General features: G+C 43.3%; 1 protein-coding gene across 1 annotated transcript; it reads left to right on the top strand.

Moving 5' to 3' along the window:
- Positions 1-957: 957 nt before the first annotated feature.
- On the top strand, positions 958-17,653 carry sh3tc1 (SH3 domain and tetratricopeptide repeats 1; the record flags this gene model as incomplete). The annotated part of the gene is made up of 18 exons (XM_083640818.1): positions 958-1,036; positions 2,724-2,789; positions 4,926-5,071; positions 5,703-5,808; positions 6,432-6,572; positions 7,410-7,608; positions 7,800-7,876; positions 9,114-9,309; positions 9,429-9,559; positions 10,146-11,516; positions 12,430-12,570; positions 13,098-13,316; positions 13,641-13,821; positions 14,344-14,494; positions 15,269-15,391; positions 15,822-15,972; positions 16,455-16,651; positions 17,399-17,653. 18 exons carry the CDS (start codon positions 958-960, stop codon positions 17,651-17,653), a joined length of 3,930 nt encoding a protein of 1,309 aa, XP_083496944.1.
- Positions 17,654-21,462: the final 3,809 nt, after the last annotated feature.

The raw sequence follows: 21,462 nt of genomic DNA, 5'->3' as shown, positions 1-21,462 counted from the left end.
GTAATGGTGCATTCCTTACTAACAACTCGGTAAGATGTACTGCTTTACTTGAGGGGGCACAAACATGGGAACTAATGGTAAAGTAAGCAGGAAGTAATGGTGTATCCCTTAGTAACAACTCAGGAAGATGTACTGCTTTACTTGAGGGGTCACACACATGTTAAGTAATGGTAAAGTAAGCAGAAAGTAATGGTGTATTCCTATAGTATATACCGAGTTGTTAGTAAGGAATTTTAGCGGCGCTTTTAGCGTTAGCGCCTGGCTGTGACTCTGACAGAGGAACTGAGCAGAGGGAGGAAAGGAAATGCTGAGTCTGTTCCTGGGATGTTTGAGGGAAAACACACACACACACACACACACACACACACACACACACACAGGCCCAGGTTTGAAGAGAGAGTGTGTGAGAATGAGAAAGTGTGAGAGTTTGAGAAAGTAAGAGAGAGTTATTTGTTGGGAAAGCATGAATCAAACTCTGCCCCCTGTGAGGCCTGTGAGCTTCACTCCTGTTTGGAATTTGGAAAAGGAAGGAGCTTTATTTGTTCAGTCAGTGATTATTAACTCTGCTCTGTCCTGTCAGACCAGACCTCTATGGCACTTAGGCTACACTCTCATTGGCCTGTCCTGACTAACCTTGCTTGTGTTGTATTAATATCATGTTGCTTTGGATAAAAGCGTATGCCAAATGGGAATATTACTTACTGAAATAATATAGCCTGCTGCCTGAGTCAGTTGAGCCCAGCAGCCTTATTGTTCATGCAATAAGCATTTTATTTTGAAAGGTCAGGCCAGAAGTCTCATATTTTGTTGCATTCTGTCTGGCTTGACACTGCTGTCTCCTGAAGTTTATTGCACGTTTGGTGGAGAGGCATGTGATGTGTGGTGGAGTTGAACCTCCACCGGCCCGGGACCAGGGAGTGTGGTGGAGTTGACCAGGGAGACACTGTTTGACCCGACATGTCAGCCACTGACCGAGAGCTCGGGAGACACATCTCTACCAATGACCAGGAGAAAACCACCCGACACAGCAAAATGGGTAAGAGACACTACTATGCCTTATAATAATCATATCACTATATGGACTTAAAGTGTATCTTATAGGGTACTCATATTAGTGGGAAGAAAGATGATATATTACAATTTAATAAATTGATAGGTTAGTTTTATTCTATGGTGGCCTATGGCCTAATCCTTTATTGTCAAAGGGCTGCTCAATATGAATTCATATAGTGACTTTATTTGTGGCCATTTCTTTTTATCTTCTCTAGGCTATAGCCTACCTACTGTATAAGAAAGAAAATAACTTAAATAATACATTTCAGACGGATCGGCTACTTCACAAATAGGCAATCACAGAAAAACTATAGCCTTCCTACTTACTTACTATAGCCTATCCTTTTTCCTTTTCCTTTTACAGTAACACTGAATTATTATAGTGAGTATGTCTAAACTCACTATTGAGTAGGCTCTCACACACTGTAAGTCACTACAGTCACTAGTAATAGTGGCATAGTGTATAGTGACACCATTCAGTAGTAGCCTACCAAAGAAACAGGAACATTATACTGTAGGAATGTTACAGGAGTATCATTTTTCAAGGTCATTATTAATATAACCCTACACTAGATATCATCTTACTATAAGAATATTGATATGAGTAACTTTTCAGGCAGTATATGCAGCCACTGAACTGTTAGCCTATGTCATTTTAGGAATATCTATGAGTATTACAGTGAAATCAAATTAGATCAAAACAATAACCAATACAAGGCCACTATAAACTACAGACATATTATTTAGATATTAAACAGTTTCCATGCTCCCATGTGGGAAATCAGACCGGACCAGATGCCTCCTGTGTGTGTGTGTGTGTGTGTGTGTGTGTGTGTGTGTGTGTGTGTGTGTGTGTGTGTGTGTGTGTGTGTGTGTGTGTGTGTGTGTGTGTGTGTGTGTGTGTGTGTGTGTGTGGTGGGGGAGGGGGGGGGGGGGGGGGGGTTGGAGGGGGGTCACTATCACCCAGAGCAAGCTAGTAAATAAGAGAGTGGCGCCAGCGGAGGTCCAAAATGCATGACATGTAGCCAAAGAATAGCCAGGAAGGGGGCTCGCGCTACGTTTGAATGCTAAAATAAAGCTGATAATATACAATTTGATTGTTTAATGGTCTGACCCTTTCAAAGTACATCACAAATGGTCCATTTTGCTGCAACTCGAGAGTGCTGCTTAATCCAGAACCTTCCAGGAACTTTTGTGAGGTAAAACAAACAAAAAATGGTCCATTTGAGTGAATGGAGATGTCGCAACTCTTCTAATATACAGGTCTGCTATCACCCAATCACATGCAAGAAAGATAGTCTTGTTTTCCTGGGGTTGTCATACTTGTAATAAAGGTGGTAGCCACCAGGCTCATAAGTTTCTCATACTGAAGATAAAGTTGAATAAATCAAAAGTGATCATTTTGAGAGGGGTATCAATGCTCAACCTCCCACATAAGTACATGTTCTTGTAAATAACTTATTATTATTCTTTTCTAGGGACTCCCTCCCTAATACATCTACATAGGAATCATAATACAGTTATGGATGGTTAGAATATAGTGATGTAAGCTATAGGAGGGTTGGACCAATAGCCTATAAACTTTCAGCTGACACAGGCAGCTTGCCTTAATGCAGCAAGGTTCCAGTCACATATGGAAGTTCTAAAGTGTTCCTTTGTTTATTTGACAGAGCGTGGTCTCTCCAGAGATGCTGCAAGTCTGAGGAGGACTCTGTCTGAGGAGCACTTCCCAACAGGTAACGTCCTAGTGTGTCTGTCAGACTTCTTGGTACCAGAACGTTGGCTAAATGTAGTTTATTTTTATCAATGTATTTTGCAGCACTATGATGTGAAACCTGCAATGCAACGGTCCACCTGTTTGTATTGGCATGGATGATTGTCAAGGTGTACTTTACAGAAAGAATGTTTGCAAAGATATATACACCATACAAATATAATCAGTATTGTCAGCACTTTACTAACCACAATACTCACATGAGTGCAAACATTAAAAAAAATCATAATGATCTATAAAAGTGAGTTGACGTCTCTGTGGAAAATCATGTGAGAATCTGAAGTGGTTTGTACAGTACCTTGAACCTGTGAGTGCCTCTGAAGTCATTGATTAATCTGTCTGAGTCAGTCAGTTGCACAGTTTAGTCAACCCATCACATCACATGTCAATGAGGTTAGATTCACAGGTACATGTAGCTACTTTAAGCATGGATACCACTTGTTTATGGCAAAGTGTTGTATCATGCGTCCAAAGTCGATCTTATAGATGTGTCATTATAATGGAGAGCACAAGTCAAGCAAAACAAATTGTAGGTTTGCAGACACATAAAATGACAATGTTTTATTCTTTAAGGTTTCTGTCCAAGTAATATCTTGTCAGTCCCTATAGATCTAATAATTTATCACATTGACCAATCAGGAAGTGTTTTTGCTATGGCAGCAGAAAGCACTCAGCTAAGGTTTCTTTAGTAAACATTAACTCCAGAGGCAGCATCTTCATGGTGCTTCAGGCTGTGGAAGGAGCACCAAAACACCCAGTCAAGTAGAAGGTTAATTACTTTGCTGAAATAGTACTGAAATAGAAAGAAGATGACTGCATAAAATCAATCAATCAATCAATGCATCAATAAATCAATAAAAAGTATTTGTAACATTTCAACAGCTTATTAGTTGACATTCAACAGTTCAATGGTTTCACTTTTGCCACATACCTGATTCTCATGACCCGGAGCTACGAAATTATTCTGAGAATATGTAGGTATGCATGAATTCAATTGTCATAAGTTAACTAAACTAAACTAAACTAAACTAAACTTAACTTAACTTAACTTAACTTAACTTAACTCCCCACAGAGATCATTACATTTCCATCTTATCCTAAAATGACAACGATGAGCATCAATAGCCACCAAAATCTCACCCATCAGTGTGTAGTGATTGGGTGTGTTGTGTGTTTAGCCCTGCCCATGCTGCTGGTCATGGTGGCGGGTCCTAACAGACTTCCTGTGTTTAGCCCTGCCCATGCTGCTGGCCATGGTGGCAGGTCCTAACAGACTTCCTGTGTTTAGCCCTGCCCATGCTGCTGGCCATGGTGGCAGGTCCTAACAGACTTCCTGTGTTTAGCCCTGCCCATACTGCTGGTCATGGTGGCAGGTCCTAACAGACTTCCTGTGTTTAGCCCTGCCCATACTGCTGGTCATGGTGGCGGGTCCTAACAGACTTCCTGTGTTTAGCCCTGCCCATGCTGCTGGCCATGGTGGCAGGTCCTAACAGACTTCCTGTGTTTAGCCCTGCCCATGCTGCTGGTCATGGTGGCAGGTCCTAACAGACTTCCTGTGTTTAGCCCTGCCCATGCTGCTGGCCATGGTGGCAGGTCCTAACAGACTTCCTGTGTTTAGCCCTGCCCATGCTGCTGGCCATGGTGGCAGGTCCTAACAGACTTCCTGTGTTTAGCCCTGCCCATGCTGCTGGCCATGGTGGCAGGTCCTAACAGACTTCCTGTGTTTAGCCCTGCCCATACTGCTGGTCATGGTGGCAGGTCCTAACAGACTTCCTGTGTTTAGCCCTGCCCATACTGCTGGTCATGGTGGCGGGTCCTAACAGACTTCCTGTGTTTAGCCCTGCCCATGCTGCTGGCCATGGTGGCAGGTCCTAACAGACTTCCTGTGTTTAGTCCTGCCCATGCTGCTGGTCATGGTGGCAGGTCCTAACAGACTTCCTGTGTTTAGCCCTGCCCATGCTGCTGGCCATGGTGGCAGGTCCTAACAGACTTCCTGTGTTTAGCCCTGCCCATGCTGCTGGCCATGGTGGCAGGTCCTAACAGACTTCCTGTGTTTAGCCCTGCCCATACTGCTGGTCATGGTGGCGGGTCCTAACAGACTTCCTGTGTTTAGCCCTGCCCATGCTGCTGGCCATGGTGGCGGGTCCGGACAGACTTCCTGCAGACGAGGAGTCACAGGAAATACTGAGAGGGAAGCTGCGCATGCTGCAGGCTGACAGCCCCGAGGTCAACGCTCTCTTCATGGTACAACCCTGACACACACACACACACACACACACACACACACCTGGCTAGCAGATTTATGTTCAGCTCCTGAAACTTTGAGTTGTAAAGAATGCCTCCTTCCTCAATAAATTGGCTGATGACCAATCACACAAGTCACCATCTTCTTTACAAGTCCATCAGCTGTTAGCTTGGTGTTAGCTTGGTCTTAGCTTGGTGTTAGCTTGGTGTTAGCTTGGTCTTAGCTTGGTGTTAGCTTGGTGTTAGCCAGCTTAGGGTGCTAGATTTAGATCATTCGGACATGACCTTTATTGTCATACTAGCCTATACTGTACATGTTGTACTGTATGCTGTTTTGAAACATGTATGAATAGTACATGCATGGAAATATGAAATATAGATCCCATGGTTGCTAAACAAAGCAAAGCAAATGTAAATGCATTTAACAATTTCACATTAAGTTGTTTTTATTATAAGTTCAATCCTCACGTGATGACTCACGTCTCATATTTGAGGTTATTTACGAGTCAGTCACAATACATTTTTAACCTAATGTACTGTAGCCAGTTCAACTATGTTGTCATGAAGTTGTCTTGAGAGCAAACATTTAATGTATGTTTGTTATGAAACCTTTTCTCTTCTCTCGCTCTAGGAGTTGTCGGCTCATCTCCTCTCCATCAACAGTGAAGAAAATGCAATATATGTGAATTTCAAAACCTTTGAAGAAATATGGAAGTTCACCACATATTACTCATTAGGTGTGCATTACAAGAATGAAAAGGAGTTCAGTGACAGTGTGATTTTGACAACCCGATCTCCAAAAAAAACGTAAAATAGGAACGTTTGTGGACAAACGTTGCTATTTTACGATGTCGGCTAAGAAATTGTAAAATGGGAACGTATGCGTCTACAGCGGTGGGCGGGGTTTGGGCGTGTTTTATGGAGATTTTCTGTTTCTAACCCCTCCCCCTACTCTAATCCTCACCCTAACCACTCGGAACGTTAATATTTTACGTTTTTCGAGCCGAAATTGTAAAATAGCAACGTTGGTCCACATCGTTGGTATTATACGTTTTTCTAAGAGACTGTGTTGGATTTTGACTGTATCTGCAGTTGAGTATTTGCAGTGAAGCAACCTGTGTGATACAGTAGCCAATCATTAGTGATAATTATTGCATTGTATTAACACAGACACAAAAGGACATTGAAATATACATTTCAACTTATAAATACTGTGTCAGCAGTAGCAGTAGTGGTAATCGTAAGAAATAGTAGTTGTGTTATTGTTATATAATAGTAATAAGAATAATAAGAATAAACGTTATGAGATTTAAACATCTTAATATCATCATTCTCACTCTCCTGTCCCTCGCTCCTGCAGGTTTTCTAGGTCACTGTATGGAGAATCTGTTGTTAGACCAAGAGTTCTGGCTCTCTTCTCTGGAGGAAGACGTTGGTATTGAGGTCTCCATCCCAGAGGAAACACTCCACCTCATCTACAAAGGCATCCTCATGCAAGATGGTATGGTGGAATACAGTTATTTAAGCTGCTCTGTGTAGCATTTTAACATCAATAAATCATTACCACATACATTTTGACACATTAGCATAATTACTGTAAACAAACAAGACCATCACTGAGAAGACTGGGAGCTTCTGATGGCTTCTACTCTGTGTTTTACATTGTATAAAACTACAACTTAACTACATCTTAACTGAACTATTCTCTTTTTTGCCTCATATAACTTTAATCATAGCAGCTGATTGTCATTATGTAAATGACAACTGTGGAAAATGAGCTGTGGGATTGTGCCATATTGTATGGCAAAAAACATCATGAGAATACTATGACTCTGTAGTTTGTCATTAACTACCTAAACTACCAACCCGATCTCCAAAAAAATTGTAAAATAGCAACGTTTGTGGACAAACGTTGGTATTTTACAATGTCGGCTAAGAAATTGTAAAATGGGAACGTATGTGTCTACAGCGGTGGGCGTGGTTTGGGCGTGTTTTACGGAGATTTTCTGTTTCTAACCCCTCCCCCTACTCTAATCCTAACCCTAAAATCTCAGAACGTTACTATTTTACAATTTTCGAGCCGAAATTGTAAAATAGCAACGTTGGTCCATATCGTTGGTATTATACAATTTTCTGTGAGACTGGGTTGAAACTACAGTTACACGACTCAAAGTAGTTCACTAGTGAAAAGGCTACTGAGATTTGAATATAGTTAAACTACCACCCAACCACTGCAAACTGTAGTATATCTAGTAATTGAGCTACATGTAGTACTTCCCAACACTGGGAACTACATTCATGGGTCACTAAAACCAAACTACTTTCTCTCCGTCCTCAGGTTCGTTGTTTGCCTGCTGTAGTTCCAGCCAGATGTTTGACAGCTCCACCTCTGGAGGTGACCTGTACCTGGAGCAGGGAGACGTGGCCCAGTTCGAGCCTCCCTTCCTGGGCTCAGGGTGGACCGTCCTCTGCCTGGCTGACGGAGCCCGGGGCACCAAGCGCAAACCCGCCTTACAGCCCGTCATCCCCTTTTATCAGTCAGTCATATCTGTGTGTGTGTGTGTGTGTGTGTGTGTGTGTGTGTGTGTGTGTGTGTGTGTTTGTTTGTTTGTTTGTTTGTTTGTTTGTTTGTTTGTTTGTTTGTTGTTTGTTGTGGACTGTAATGATTATTCAGACAGATGTAGGTGCCTGTTGAATAGTAAACTGACATGGTCTTATTTGCCCACAGATGGTTTCTCAAATCTTGTGCAGAGAGCATTTTAGTTGGCGGTGGGAAACCTGCCTGTGACTTCCCTCTCCAGTTTGGTAAGTGCAGTCAAATCGACTCCAGACTGTTGTTTTGCACATTTAGCAATAAATCAAACTGAATTAAACCTTAAGTGTCAAGTGTCTTGAAACTCCAGAATACTGTAATGTTCCAAAACACAGCAGAATAATGAATATATACAAATAATGTTCCTAAACACAGCAGGGTGTGACTTTTGAAAGGCGGAAATCTCAGCAGCTGCAATTGTTGAGTCATTTGTATTGATCAAACCCTCCGATGATGACCAATGACCATAATATACATGGTCAGTTGGTGCTATGACCATAATATACATGGTCAGTTGGATGCTATGATCATACACGGTCAGTTGCTGTTATGATCATAATATACATGGTCAGTTGGTGCTATGACCATATATACATGGTCAGTTGGTGCTATGACCATAATATACATGGTCAGTTGGTGCTATGACCATAATATACATGGTCAGTTGGTGCTATGCAGTTGGTGCTATGCAGTCGTTTCCTCGTGGTGGTTGTATGAGGTACTTATCGATGTGCTCCCAGTTTGGAGAAGTAGAGACGAGCTGTGGAAGGGCTCATCAGCAAAATGTATTTTAGCCTAAAAGAAGGCCCACCTAAACAAATCAATATCAGCTTCAGTGTACGCTATATATAGGCTATATTAATAACATTTTCAGCATATTACTGTAGGCTACCTTGCCGTAAAAACAGCCCTTTCCTTTGCCACTACATCTTCTCAACCGTATAACTTCCCTATTCCTACGCATGCTGTGTGCGGTACTGTTTCACACAAGGTACTGTAAAGCACTGAAAATGTTGTTAAAAGTACTACATGTGTGTTTGGAGAAAGATTGAGTCAACAGGGTTCTCATTCCCAGGTCATCGAATAGGCTACCGATGTTTTGGGTGGGTGCGCCAGACCGTCCACCAACCCAAAGTGTCAGGATTTGAGAAAATGAGAACCCTGTTGACTCAATCTTTCTCCAAAATCATATAGCTCCTTTAATAGCGTCCACACTTAAACTGATGTTGATTTGTTTAGTTTGGCCTTCTTTTAGGTGCCCAAAATATGCTTTGCTTCTGGCCCCTTCCACAGCAGTTCAATGACTACCTCAAATAATCTGATCAACTATGCCTTTAACATTTCCCTTCATCACTCTCTCACATCAACACTCCCTCCATCTCAAACCTCTCTCTCTCTCGTTGCTCCCTATCTCCTTGTGTTCCTCATCACCTCCCTCACCCCCTTCAGCCAGAGGAACCTGTCTGGCCACAACGGAGTACGATGCCGAGGGCCCCGACGAGCTGAGCGTGGCGCCTGGTGATCGCATCATCATTGTGGGGCTCCTGGTGTCTTGCTTTGATTGGTTCATGGGGAGGATGGAGGCAACGGGAGAGGTGGGGCTGGTCAAGACGAGTCTGGTCAAACCGTCCAATGACATTTGTGAGTAAGTGTGTCATCAGTACCTGTATTACTGTTTCCATCACTGGACCATATGACTCACATGGCATTTGGCTGAGCTGGACGGGTCAGTATAGCCTATCTGTCTCTCTGTCACTCTTCCAGCTCAACGGACATCTTTTTGGACAATGAGGAAAGGACGTTCTTCAGTCTGAACGAGGAGCAAGTCATAGATGAGACGATTGCTTTGCTGAAGAGGACATCTCAAAATGATATTGGTTATAACTACAAGCTGGGTAAGATGGAAATGTTCTCTGCAGAGGGAGAATTCATCTTTAGATCTAGATTTGAAGGTGGGTTCTAGCTGATTAAAGTCACACTGCAGGCCTTCGTTCTTAACATATCTATATTCTATGATGTTTATCCCATACCAATATGGATTGTCGATCTGGAAAAGTTTGTGCATGCAGAGTAACTTTTTTTTGTACCTACTGCTTCTTTTGAACAATTTGGTCACAGTACTATGTAGGTGTCTTTGAGTTTTGACTGAATCACAGTCAAAACTTTTTGGTAGAGCTCTAGGTAAAAATATCTAAATTGCTGGCTGAATAATCAAACAACTGGCTTTCATTTCCTGTTTAAGTGTTATATATGTCTCCTTTCATTCATATTCTTTTGCTTTGAATTGTTCATTTTCAGATCTGATCAATCACCAAGGTGCAGAAAAGAAAACTGCAAGTAAGCCTCCTCTTTCTCCCCGTACATTCTGAGAAAAATAGCCCCTCAATGCTACTCAGTTTAAATTATCTTCATGAATCTTGAAGAACCTTGTCTCCACCATATTACGTCATCAGTTTTATACTCCCCAAAAATCATTTGCAGGCGGCTCTTCAGGCAAAGTGGATCCTCAGCAGTCTGAACTGAAGAGAAATATTGAGAGGATTCTTCTCCAGGGAAAAGTTTCATCATCTCATTCCGTTGTGACCACAAACGGGACTCAAGAGGACTCAACCCAGGCTACGAAGATGTCAGATCCAGAGCCCCCCTGTTTCACTGTTCACCCAGTCGTAGAGGGAAGTACCAACACAGAGAACTTAATTCCCCTCCTCTCCTTTCTCGACAGCCGTGACTACAAACTAGAGTTTGGCGCCCTCTACGGACTGAGCCCAGAACTCCTCGCCTCCTCTACCTTCGTTGGCCAATCCGACGAGGACGAGCTGACGGCCTTCCTGGGCGTCGCCCGGGAAACAGCCAGGAAGAAGCGCCTCTTTTGGTCGCAGTGCCGCATGTGCTTCCTGTTGGGCAAGCTGTGTGGCGGCAGGTCCAAGTTCAGCCAGGCCCGGGTTTACTTTGAGGAAGCTCTCAGCGTGCCGCGAGAGGCCTTCACCGACCTGAGGCTACTGGCTAGCATCTACGCCAACCTGGCTGTCGTTTATCTCACGCAGAAAAACGCAGAAAAGTACTTTTCTCTGATGGAGCGAATCACCGCCTTGATTATGGGCGTCCCAGACTGCGTGGTGAGCATGGACGACGACTTGCAGCTCCTTAAATACGCTCTGAAGAAAGCGGTTCTGTCTCACAACAAGATGGCCGAGGCCCGGGCCTGTTTCCTAGTGGCGAAGCGCCACTGGAGGCGTGGCGAGGGTGCCAGCGCTGTGCCTTACCTCGAGAGGCTACTTGCTCTTTCTGCAGACACTCCCGGAACATGCAGCGTACGTCCCAGTCATGGATACCTGAGCCTGGGGAGGCTCTACAGTGAGCTCTGCCGTCCCCACCTCAGTGTCAGTTCAGTCCGACGAGCTTCTCTGCAGCCATCTGCCACGCTGAGCGACTGCCTCAGCAGCATGGCTCTGGTTGTGGACAATGCCAACAGACTCTACGGGATCACAAAACAGGACGACTCCATTCCGGCTCGGGTGGCTCCGTATTTACACCGAGCCCTCTCTTTCACCGAGGGCGGACCAAACGGAGGAGGAGGCGACCGCTACCATGTGCTGAGCCTGCCGCTCACTCTGTGTCTCTCCCAGCTGTTTCAGAAGCACAGAATGGTCGGACGTGCCGTCTGCTACATGCGCGCTCTGATTGACCGCAGTCCACCTTCACGAGGCCTCTCCGTCTCCGTCCCAGAGAGAAACAGCACCCTCATCTGGCTCGGATGGCTTCACATTAACGACAACCAGCCAGATGTCGCTCTGGACATCCTGGACTCTGTCCTGGCTTCCATGCCGGAGCACTGCACCACCCCTCAGGAAGGTCTGTGGTGTCCTCTGGTTAAATGTGTTGTCGTTAAATGTGATGCTTGTAGTATGTTAAACATCAATATATTAGTCAGATTAACTTTGATTGGTATTAGCAATTACTGATCATGTGAACATTCTGTTTGCATGTTCAAGACAAAGAGAAAATGTTGAAGAGCACCTTGTCGTTAACGAGTTGAACATGTTGGAAATGATTTATCCATAAGCCTTTCACTGCTTCCACCATCTGCCATTGACAGAGACTCTGAAAGATTTAGCTGCTTTTGCGCTGCAACAACATGTCTCTTTCTGTTCTGTGCTGTAAAGCAATCAAGCAGATTCTGTTCTGTGCTGTAAAGCCATCAAGCAGATTTCCCGGCAAATGCCAGTAGAGGCTTAAAAAAATTTCAGCAAATTTGTTTATGTAATTGTAATATGTCTCAAAATTAAGACTTAAAAGTAATAATTTATTAATGTTAAAATGCTACACATATCGTAGCACCTTTTAAAAAACTGTATTGTAATATTATTGTCGCTGTCGGGTGGAAAGCTTGTATCTCTAAAAAAGCAATTTTTCACAAGAAAGAAAAAACTTTCACATTTTAACATAGTAATAATAACATTAATAACCAGTAATATAACATCCAAAGGTCCAAAGTACCTGAAACTTCCACAGGTTATTTTTGGGTACCCACTAAATCCATTTATAACAAAACAAAAACAAAAAAACAAAACAAAAAAGGGGGAGGGAGAGAGAGAAAAAGGGAGAATTTGGAGAATGGAGATACAAGGTTTCCGCCCGACAACGACAGAAGAAAGAAGAAAGAAAGTATAATGACTGGCTAGTGTTTCACAGACAAACACGTGAAGTAACATGGCCTATTCCATAGCTATTAAAATAGTCACATCAGATTTTCTTTGATGTGAAGGTGTGCTCCTCAACATGCGTGGTGTGGCACTTCTGTGCATGGGTGACCTCCGGAGGGCAGCAGAGAGCTACCAGGCAGCTATTGACATCTGCGAAGAGGATGAGGACCGACCCAACTGGGCTGTAGCCCAGGCTAACCTAGGTGACATATGTGCTTAAGAGTGTTCTTGCTCTGGACACTTCCTGTGAGATTACTGAAGCAACAGACACCAGAGAGGTTCTGTTCTGTTCTGTCCATTTCATTATAGCCTGTATCCCCCAAACAAACCCAAATTACACACCACCAGTGCTAGAATTAATATTCACCCTACCCAAGGACGCTAAACAAAAAGCTTTATCGGGCAGCTTTTTTTGGGTCACTGTTTTATGTTTTTCTAGCTGATCTACAATGCTCATTGGCCCATTTTTTTTTAATAATTTAATGCATTTTCTTATTAATTCAATGAATAATCTCTGGCCTTTCTGCTACTTCATTTTTGGATTAAATGTCGATATGATACAGAAACATTTTAAAATAATTGAAAATTATACAATTCCATGTAGACAGAAAAAGTACTTCTTGTTCAATGTTTGCATCACTACACTCTCCTCCACTTTTGCATCTCCTAAAATCTAAGTCACTTAATACATCAGTTCTCGTCTATACTGTACCTCTCCCTCTTCCTGTAGGGCTGTTGTGTCTGAAGGGTGGTGCTAAAGGACTAGCACAGAGGCATCTGAGCGAGGCTGTGCAGCTCTTCTCTGAGCTGGACGAAGGTCACGAGGTCAACTTCATCACTGTGCTGCTGCAGCTGGGACAGCACTATGTGAAGCAGGGCCAGCTGGACTACGGCAAGGGATGCTATGAGTGGGCTCTGCTGCTCGCCATCAAGGCCAACCATTCAGACTGTGAGTGAAGGATTGGGTCTTTCTTGTATGTCCTCTTATACTCTCAATTCTCTATTATAACTAGGGTTGGGTACTGAACCCGGTACCTTTACAACTGGAAGGTACTACCAGTACCGATTTGCAACGCAGGTTTAGATGCCTCATTTAGGTGCTGAGTGAAATCACTAATTATAACTAAAACATATTGTATATAATGTATTCTCTCGTTTTATTCCTCTTATTTTCGAACCTTTTGCTATCCAGGAATAGCTCATTCTCTTTTCCAGCAACACCCATACTTATAGTATTCATGCTTCATACTAATTATATGTCTTGTCATACCAGGCCAGCTGGCTGCGACCCAGCTGCTCTGCCAGCTGTATGGCTCGGCGAGTGCGGATCAGGCCCAGTGCATCATCTACAACCAGCATCAAGTGGACCTGCTGAGGAGCCGAGGAGACCGAGCACAGGAGGGTCTCGCACTGGAGACCATCAGCCAGCTATACCTCAGCCTGGGGACTGACAGGTGCGTGCGTGCATGCGCGCGTGCGCGCGCGCGCGTGTGTGTGTGTGTGTGTGTGTGTATGTGTGTGTGTGTGTGTGTGTGTGAGAGAGAGAGAGAGAGAGAGAGAGAGAGAGAGAGAGAGAGAGAACCAGAGAGAGAAGAGCAATCTCAGATGCAATCTAAGAATCAGGGGAAGTAGGTGCACTACAGCATTTAATCACAAAATAACTCCTGAATGCATTGAACATTGTTCGATGAGATCTAATGGTGGAAGCAGAGGCGGTATTGTTCTTAATTAATCAAAAGATTAAACCGACCAAGGACATGCTCGTTTTCATTCTCTTTTCTTGTCACATGCATGGTCTATACAGCAGCCACATACACAAACACGGTGTGTGTGTGTGTGTGTGTGTGTGTGTGTGTGTGTGTGTGTGTGTGTGTGTGTGTGTGTGTGTGTGTGTGTGTGTGTGTGTGTGCGTGTGCGTGTGCGTGTGCGTGTGTGTGTGTGTGTGTGTGTGTGTGTGTGTGTGTGTGTGTGTTCAGGGCACACCGGACGGCTCTTGAGCACACCAAGAGCAGTCTGGGTATTTTCATCGATCTGGGCTGCAAGGAGAAGGAGGCCTATGGCTGGTTGCAGGCAGGAAAGATCTACCACATGCTGGGCCAGACTGAACTGGTGGATCTCTACGTACAGGTCTGAAAACAGGTCACCATGATGACAGTCTAATCATTAGACTGAGAGACATTAGACTCTCTAATGTCTCTCGGATGGTTCTCGTCCCATATGACAAACCAAACCTCCACAGAGAATTTCATTGCACTGAGTCAAGTGTTTTCATCCCAGTTATGTTCCACTCTGTGAATCAGATGACACTGACAGGAAGGAAGTCTCATCCAGGAAATAATCTTTCAAAAGACACTTTACTGCTACTTTTATTTAGGGACAGGAAGAGTTAATTTGCAAAAACAGGTCAATGCCATTCTTAAAATGAATAAACAACACCTGTTCGATAGTCCCTGGAGTGCACATAAAAACATTATTGAGGGTTAGGGTTAGGGTTTATGTGAATATGATCACATGAATATGTTTTAATTGTGATTGGAAATAACAACATACAAGTAATAAAATAGTTTAATTACAATATAAATTCATCAATATACTGTATAATTAAAAAAAAAATACAAACGGAGATACCTGTTTTTGCAAATTAACTCAAAAAATAAAATCACATACAGCATGCATTGTAAACTGACTGGGTGTCATTAGGTAGGCCATTTCTCGACCAAATACTAATATTTTTGGACTTAAATCTTTCATTAAAAAAATAGAGTGATACATTTCAACTAAAACTCAATATATAATGTAGCATTTTTTAATCAAATGTCTTCTTCTTCTTCTTCTTCTTCTTCTTCTTCTTCTTCTTCTTCTTCTTCTTCTTCTTATTCTTCTTCTTCATGTATTGTCCAGGTGGCTCAGGATGTGGGTCTCAGTAGAGGAGACACAGGCTTCATCCTGAAGCTCCTGGAAGCTGCAGGAGATGTTTTCTTCAACAGCTGCCAGGACCGAGACAAGGCTGTCTGCTTCTACAGGGTATATATGGCCTGCTCCTGGTGTGGATGCTAGTTTTACACCCATAGGTAGTATAAAGTAGTACCTTGGGTTGTGTAGCTTCCCTGATACAGTATAACCACCTCCATGGCGGAGGTAATGGGTAAAATAAATACTGTAAAAAATATAATTCTATTTTAAATTTTCTTTTCCATATATTCTCATGTAGGAAAAAAGACCCAAAATGAAATTAGTAAGCAGACTACTGATTACTATAAGTGAATTCTTTACACAGCATGTGGAATAATTCTGCATCTGCACCAAGCTTTTTGGTGGAGCTGTGTTTATACAGTAGGGTACGTGTGTGTGTGTGTGTGTGTGTGTGTGTGTGTGTGTGTGTGTGTGTGTGTGTGTGTGTGTGTGTGTGTGTGTGTGTGTGTGTGTGTGTGTGTGTGTGTATTCCACCACACAGGACCGTGCTCTACCCATTGCAGTGAAGAGCAGCAATGTTGGTACCAGGCTGAGGTTGTGCAACAAACTGGTGGAGCTGCTGCTCAGTCTGAAGCTCTATGGAGAAGCTGTGGAGTTCGCTCAGACCGCTCTGGACATCAGCATCACACTGGGTGACGAGACCAACTGCAACACAAACTCAACACTTTCTAAATAGATTAAATCGATTTTTGTACTTAAAGCTAGGGTTAGACTGATATATATTTACCTTTTATTACCTGATTACATTGTAGTATCTTTATGACAGTGATTTACTGTAAAACACTACGACTGAAGGTCATTTTCACCTTTTCACTATTTAGACAGGATGTAGGAAATACACACTAGATGTGACTTTTTAACACAACTGGACTTGATAGTGACAATAATCACAGTGGTGACAAACTAATAACAAATGCATATACAGACAGACAGCAGAAGTTCCTCGGGTCCCGCCTTAAAATGTTTAAAATTCTCTTTTATTCAAGGTTTTGAGTAGAATTAAATAAAGGATTCAATAAACTCTTATATTCCGTTTTAAAGGTAGGCTATTAATAGGTAGGCTATTAATAAAAATGTTGTAATTTCTTGGTGCACTGGTTTAAATATACTGTAGGTGATCGTCTGAATGAGCGCGTGTCCTACCACCGCCTGGCCGCCCTGTACCACTGTCTGGAGCAGTTTGAGCTGGCTGAGCACTACTACCTGAAGTGCCTGTCTCTGTGCCCCACACCTCTGCAGTTCGATGAGGAAACACTGTACTATGTCAGGGTGTACCAGGTCCTGGGGGACATCATCTTCTATGACCTGAAGGTAAAAAGCTGAGCTCTATTGATTTGACTATACTAGGAGAATACCCGTCCCTGTGTGCCTGGTCACTTAGTCAGGCCTCACTCACAGGGTTGGCATGCAGCCTCTCCTCTCTCTTCCCAGAGGGGGTTCATTGTCCACTTCACTTCCCTGGCTGATTCCAACTCTGCTCAGCTGTGCTCCTCCACTCAGGGGTCTTCCATCAGTAGCTAACGAATGGAGCTCTCCATGGTGCTGAACCTGTGCTCACTCATTTTGGCCACTAATTAGCCATTTTTGCCCATTTAGTCGGCCCTAATTACCTAATTCAAAAATCCATCTCCGCTAGGTCATCCGTAGCTAGGGGGGCTCTTTACACTTCCTGAGAGATTCAGTGCGATCACACGTAAAATGGCATAGCTGTGGCCGAACACAATTTCTGCTCACACACACACACACACACACACACACACACACACACACACACACACACACACACACACACACACACACACACACACAATGAAAGGGAGTAAGCACCTGGCGCAAGTGCGTTTTGGGGTGTGTCTAAGTCCACTTTTACAAGACGCACAATCGGAGCGCAAAAGAGGGTGCAAAGGAGACCCTTGATTATTAGTTTTGGGCCTAACCTGAACTCAACCAATCAGAGTGCCGTCTCCGTGTCTCTAGGGCCCTGTGATCGCTAAACTGTAGATTCCTGAAAGGACTGTAAAAAATGACCTGGACGTGTCACTGCTGTCCCCTCTGTAGGACCCATTCGACGCTGCAGGCTACTACCACCTGGCTCTGGCTGCAGCCATGGATCTGGGCAACAAGAAGTCTCAGTTGCAGCTCTGCACCCGCCTGGCCACCATCTACCACAACTTCCTGGTGGACCGGGAGCTCTCGCTCTTCTTCTACCAGAAGGCCCGAGGTTTCGCCGCAGACCTGAATGTGAGGAGGATCAACATCGCACCAGATCAGCAGTGCAGCAGCACCTCGCTGTACAAGGCCGCGGGGCGATAGGGGAGCAGACAACGTTTTGGGAAGACCTTGGGAAGCCTTTCACAAGAGAACCAAAACGGTTCCTACCTCACCTTATTATAATCAAGGTGCATGAGTGAAGCTTGAAAGGAAGAACAAATGCAGCAACTCTTGGAGAAAGGAACGTGTTTTGGCAGGAGGTCTTCATCAGGGTTACATACTGTGTACAGTAACAAAGAGACAATGGATCCACTCCAGTCCAAATGACCATCTTAGCAGCTTCACGCCACATTTATGTCATATCAGAAGAAGCCAAAGAGCCGGGTGACATCTCGTTGCTACTTGGCAGCGTTCACATGTTCAGAACGCCCACATCAAAAATATTTGTTTATTTATTCATTTAAAATCAACCATAACCAAATTGCAGCCTTTCAGTAGACTTGATTGTATTAGTGTGAGTATAATGGATCAAAACAAAAACCCAAAAACAAAACAAAATTGTTTTGTATTTACTGTAAGTCTGATGTGATATGAATGCAGCATTAGAACAACAATGCTTTAAATGTACTACGCTACATGTAGGGTCACACACAATAAATACATACCATTCATAAAAAATTAAATCTGAATCTACATTAGAACCACTAATACCAATATGAAAAGGAGAGAGGCATTTTTCATTTTTCATTTTAAGTGTACCCTGTAACATGAATTCTTTTCCAAGAGGAGCTGAATAATTTCTTCTTCCTTATCATCATGTAAAGTGTCTTTTCAACAGTGAAAGCAGCTTCCTCAGAAGCATCTCAGTAATTGTGCACCTTAATGACCTTAATGCCGCAAATTCAAACGCTGAGGCGTGTTTTTAATCTTGCAATATGCAATAGCCACATAAACAAAGGCTTCTAATATTTTCAGTAGAGAGAGATGCATTGTAATTGGTTGATTCTTGTTGTTTTTCCCCACAAAGCAATTTTATGCAATTCTGTCCTGCTGAAACTCAATATTTTATTTTATTTTATTTTTTTGTCTTCTGTATGATGTATCAATATTGCTTTTTTAATGTCAATACTGATATATTTGGATGAAGCTACCTTTAGCTGACATTTTGTGCTGATAGACACAATTTTTTAATTTGAACATTTTCATGCCAAAACATTCCTCAAAATGAACAAGCGTGTTTCCATACATGACAAATGTATGAAGGTATAGATTGCTAATCTGATCAAAATGCCATTAGATTAAATTCAGGTAAAGGGTTTCCAATAGACAATTCTCAATCAATCAAACTGCATGCTAGCCATCATGTCAGAGGTAGATGATGCTGACTGGACCAGCTCTCTGTATCTCCCCTGGTCTGTGTCTCAGTCTGAGAATAAAATCTTATACCAGATGGAAGTATATAACCATGTACATATGTAATTTTTCAGATTTGTAATATTCTTTGCACATTCTACAGTACCTTAAATTGGCATTAAGTAATCCATGGCCTGTATGGACCTCTGGAGGAGTCAGTAGGAACTGCAACAATGTCAACAGAACTGAAATATCTCATGGGTGGAGATTCTTTTCTTCATTATTATTTTTTTAGCACGGGCCAGAAAGTGAGTTTTGAATGGCAGAAATGTTGTCAGCATCTGGTAAAGTAGCTACTCATTGAGTCGCTGCTACTGATGAACAACCTTCTCAACACCTGTAGATGTTGCAGGACGTTCGAGTTTTGGTTGCAAGGAGTGCAACGAGTTGACAATTCAGTCTGATATCAGGCTAGTAAAAATTACTATGAGAGATCAAATAAAAAATAAAAAGATGGTCTGGCCTTTGAAAGGATGTGACAGACCTTGAACAGACCACAGCTCTTCCTGCACAACACATCATACTGGACTCATGCTACAGGTTCCTATTGTATTAAAACAGAATGTAGGCTGTTACAGTAAAGACCAACACACTGAAACATACAGTATACTGTACATCTGTCATCAACAACATGGACCAAATCAGAGGGAAATATGTGCCAAAAACATGCCTCCCCTTCTCCCCCCCCAATGCTCCTCTCGTGAATTACATGTCTCCAATCATGATGGAAATGTTTTAATGTGAACCATATGCTGAGATTAAATTGGACAATGACTTAAATGTGTCAGCGCGCTCCATGCACCTGGATGGAGTTTGTGTCTGAATGAATGAGTGCTGGTGTGTGTGAGCACAGTGATAACAGGCCGTGTGTGTGTGTGTGTGTGTGTGTGTGTGTGTGCGTGTGCGTGCGTGCGTTTACATGTGTGTGTGTGTGCGTGCGTGTGTGTGAGCCATGATAACAGCCTGCAGGTTCAGTTTCTGTTGCTCTTGGCTCCAAATGATGACTAACTAACTCAGCATTCAGGCTGAGACTGTACACTGTATATACTGTGTGTGTGTGTGTGTGTGTGTGTGTGTGTGTGCGTGTGTGTGTGTGTGTGTGTGTGTGTGTGTGTGTGTGTGTGTGTGTGTGTGTGTGTGTGAGAGAGAGAGAGAGAAAGAGGACCAGAGTGGGAAGAGCAATATCAGATGCAACCTAAAAATCCAATGCGTCTTCCCTATAAGCTTTTCACACTACACTTAGCTGGGGTTAAGTGAGTCTCTTAGCCTGGGGCTAAGAGAGCTGCTAGCCCTGACTTTTCATCTAAACACAAAGCTAAAAGTTGCCAGTGTGAAACAGGGCAGAGACGAGGCCAGTAGCTGTATCTGGCAGCACTGGTTCCAACGAACCTATAGGCTCTACTAACCCTGGGCTAGTAGAACTGAGTGTGAATCGCATAGCCCTGGGTTTAGGTTAGCCTGGGGTAACAAATGTGTGTGTGTGTGTGTGTGTGTGTGTGTGTGTGTGTGTGTGTGTGTGTGTGTGTGTGTGTGTGTGTGTGTGTGTGTGTGTGTGTGTGTGTGTGTGTGTGTGTGTGTGTGTGTGTGTGTGTGTGTGTGAAAAGGGGCTAAGTTACAGTAGCCCGGGGCTATTTTAGTCCTATTCTTAGCCCGGGGCTAAGATAGCCCCGCACTTCTGGACCCTGATGACAAAAAAGAGTACCTCTTAGTGACACGGAGGGACTTGACAAATAGTCAACATAGGATTGGCTGGGAATGAAACAGGGCTGAAAAAAATCACATCATATGTCCTTGCTGTCACTGAACAGTTATTGTATGAACCACAGATGGGATGTTTGACAGAAACACCTTCACTTCTCAGCAGATCAGCTTTCCCTCAGATTGAAGTGTTTGTTGAAACAAAGTGTCTCCGGGATCCCTTCATCCTCTCAGGTTTATTTGACACAAAACTGTGTTTGCATAATTCAGTTGAGCTACAGGGCATGTTGTGACTGAGGTACAGGGCATGTTGTGATTGAGGTACAGTGCATGTTGTGACTGAGGTACAGGGCATGTTGTGATTGAGGTACAGGGCATGTTGTGATTGAGGTACAGGGCATGTTGTGATTGAGGTACAGGGCATGTTGTGACTGAGGTACAGGGCATGTTGTGACTGAGGTACAGGGCATGTTGTGACTGAGGTACAGCGCATGTTGTGACTGAGGTACAGGGCATGTTGTGATTGAGGTACAGGGCATGTTGTGATTGAGGTACAGGGCATGTTGTGATTGAGGTACAGGGCATGTTGTGACTGAGGTACAGGGCATGTTGTGATTGAGGTACAGGGCATGTTGTGATTGAGGTACAGGGCATGTTGTGATTGAGGTACAGGGCATGTTGTGATTGAGGTACAGCGCATGTTGTGACTGAGGTACAGGGCATGTTGTGACTGAGGTACAGGGCATGTTGTGATTGAGGTACAGGGCATGTTGTGATTGAGGTACAGGGCATGTTGTGAT

Source organism: Poromitra crassiceps (genome assembly GCF_964638095.1).
Source record: "Poromitra crassiceps genome assembly, chromosome: 7".
In the NCBI taxonomy this organism is placed as follows: Eukaryota; Metazoa; Chordata; class Actinopteri; order Beryciformes; family Melamphaidae; genus Poromitra; species Poromitra crassiceps.
Note: the sequence above shows the minus strand (reverse complement) of the source record. Positions and strands in the feature narration are given on the sequence as shown.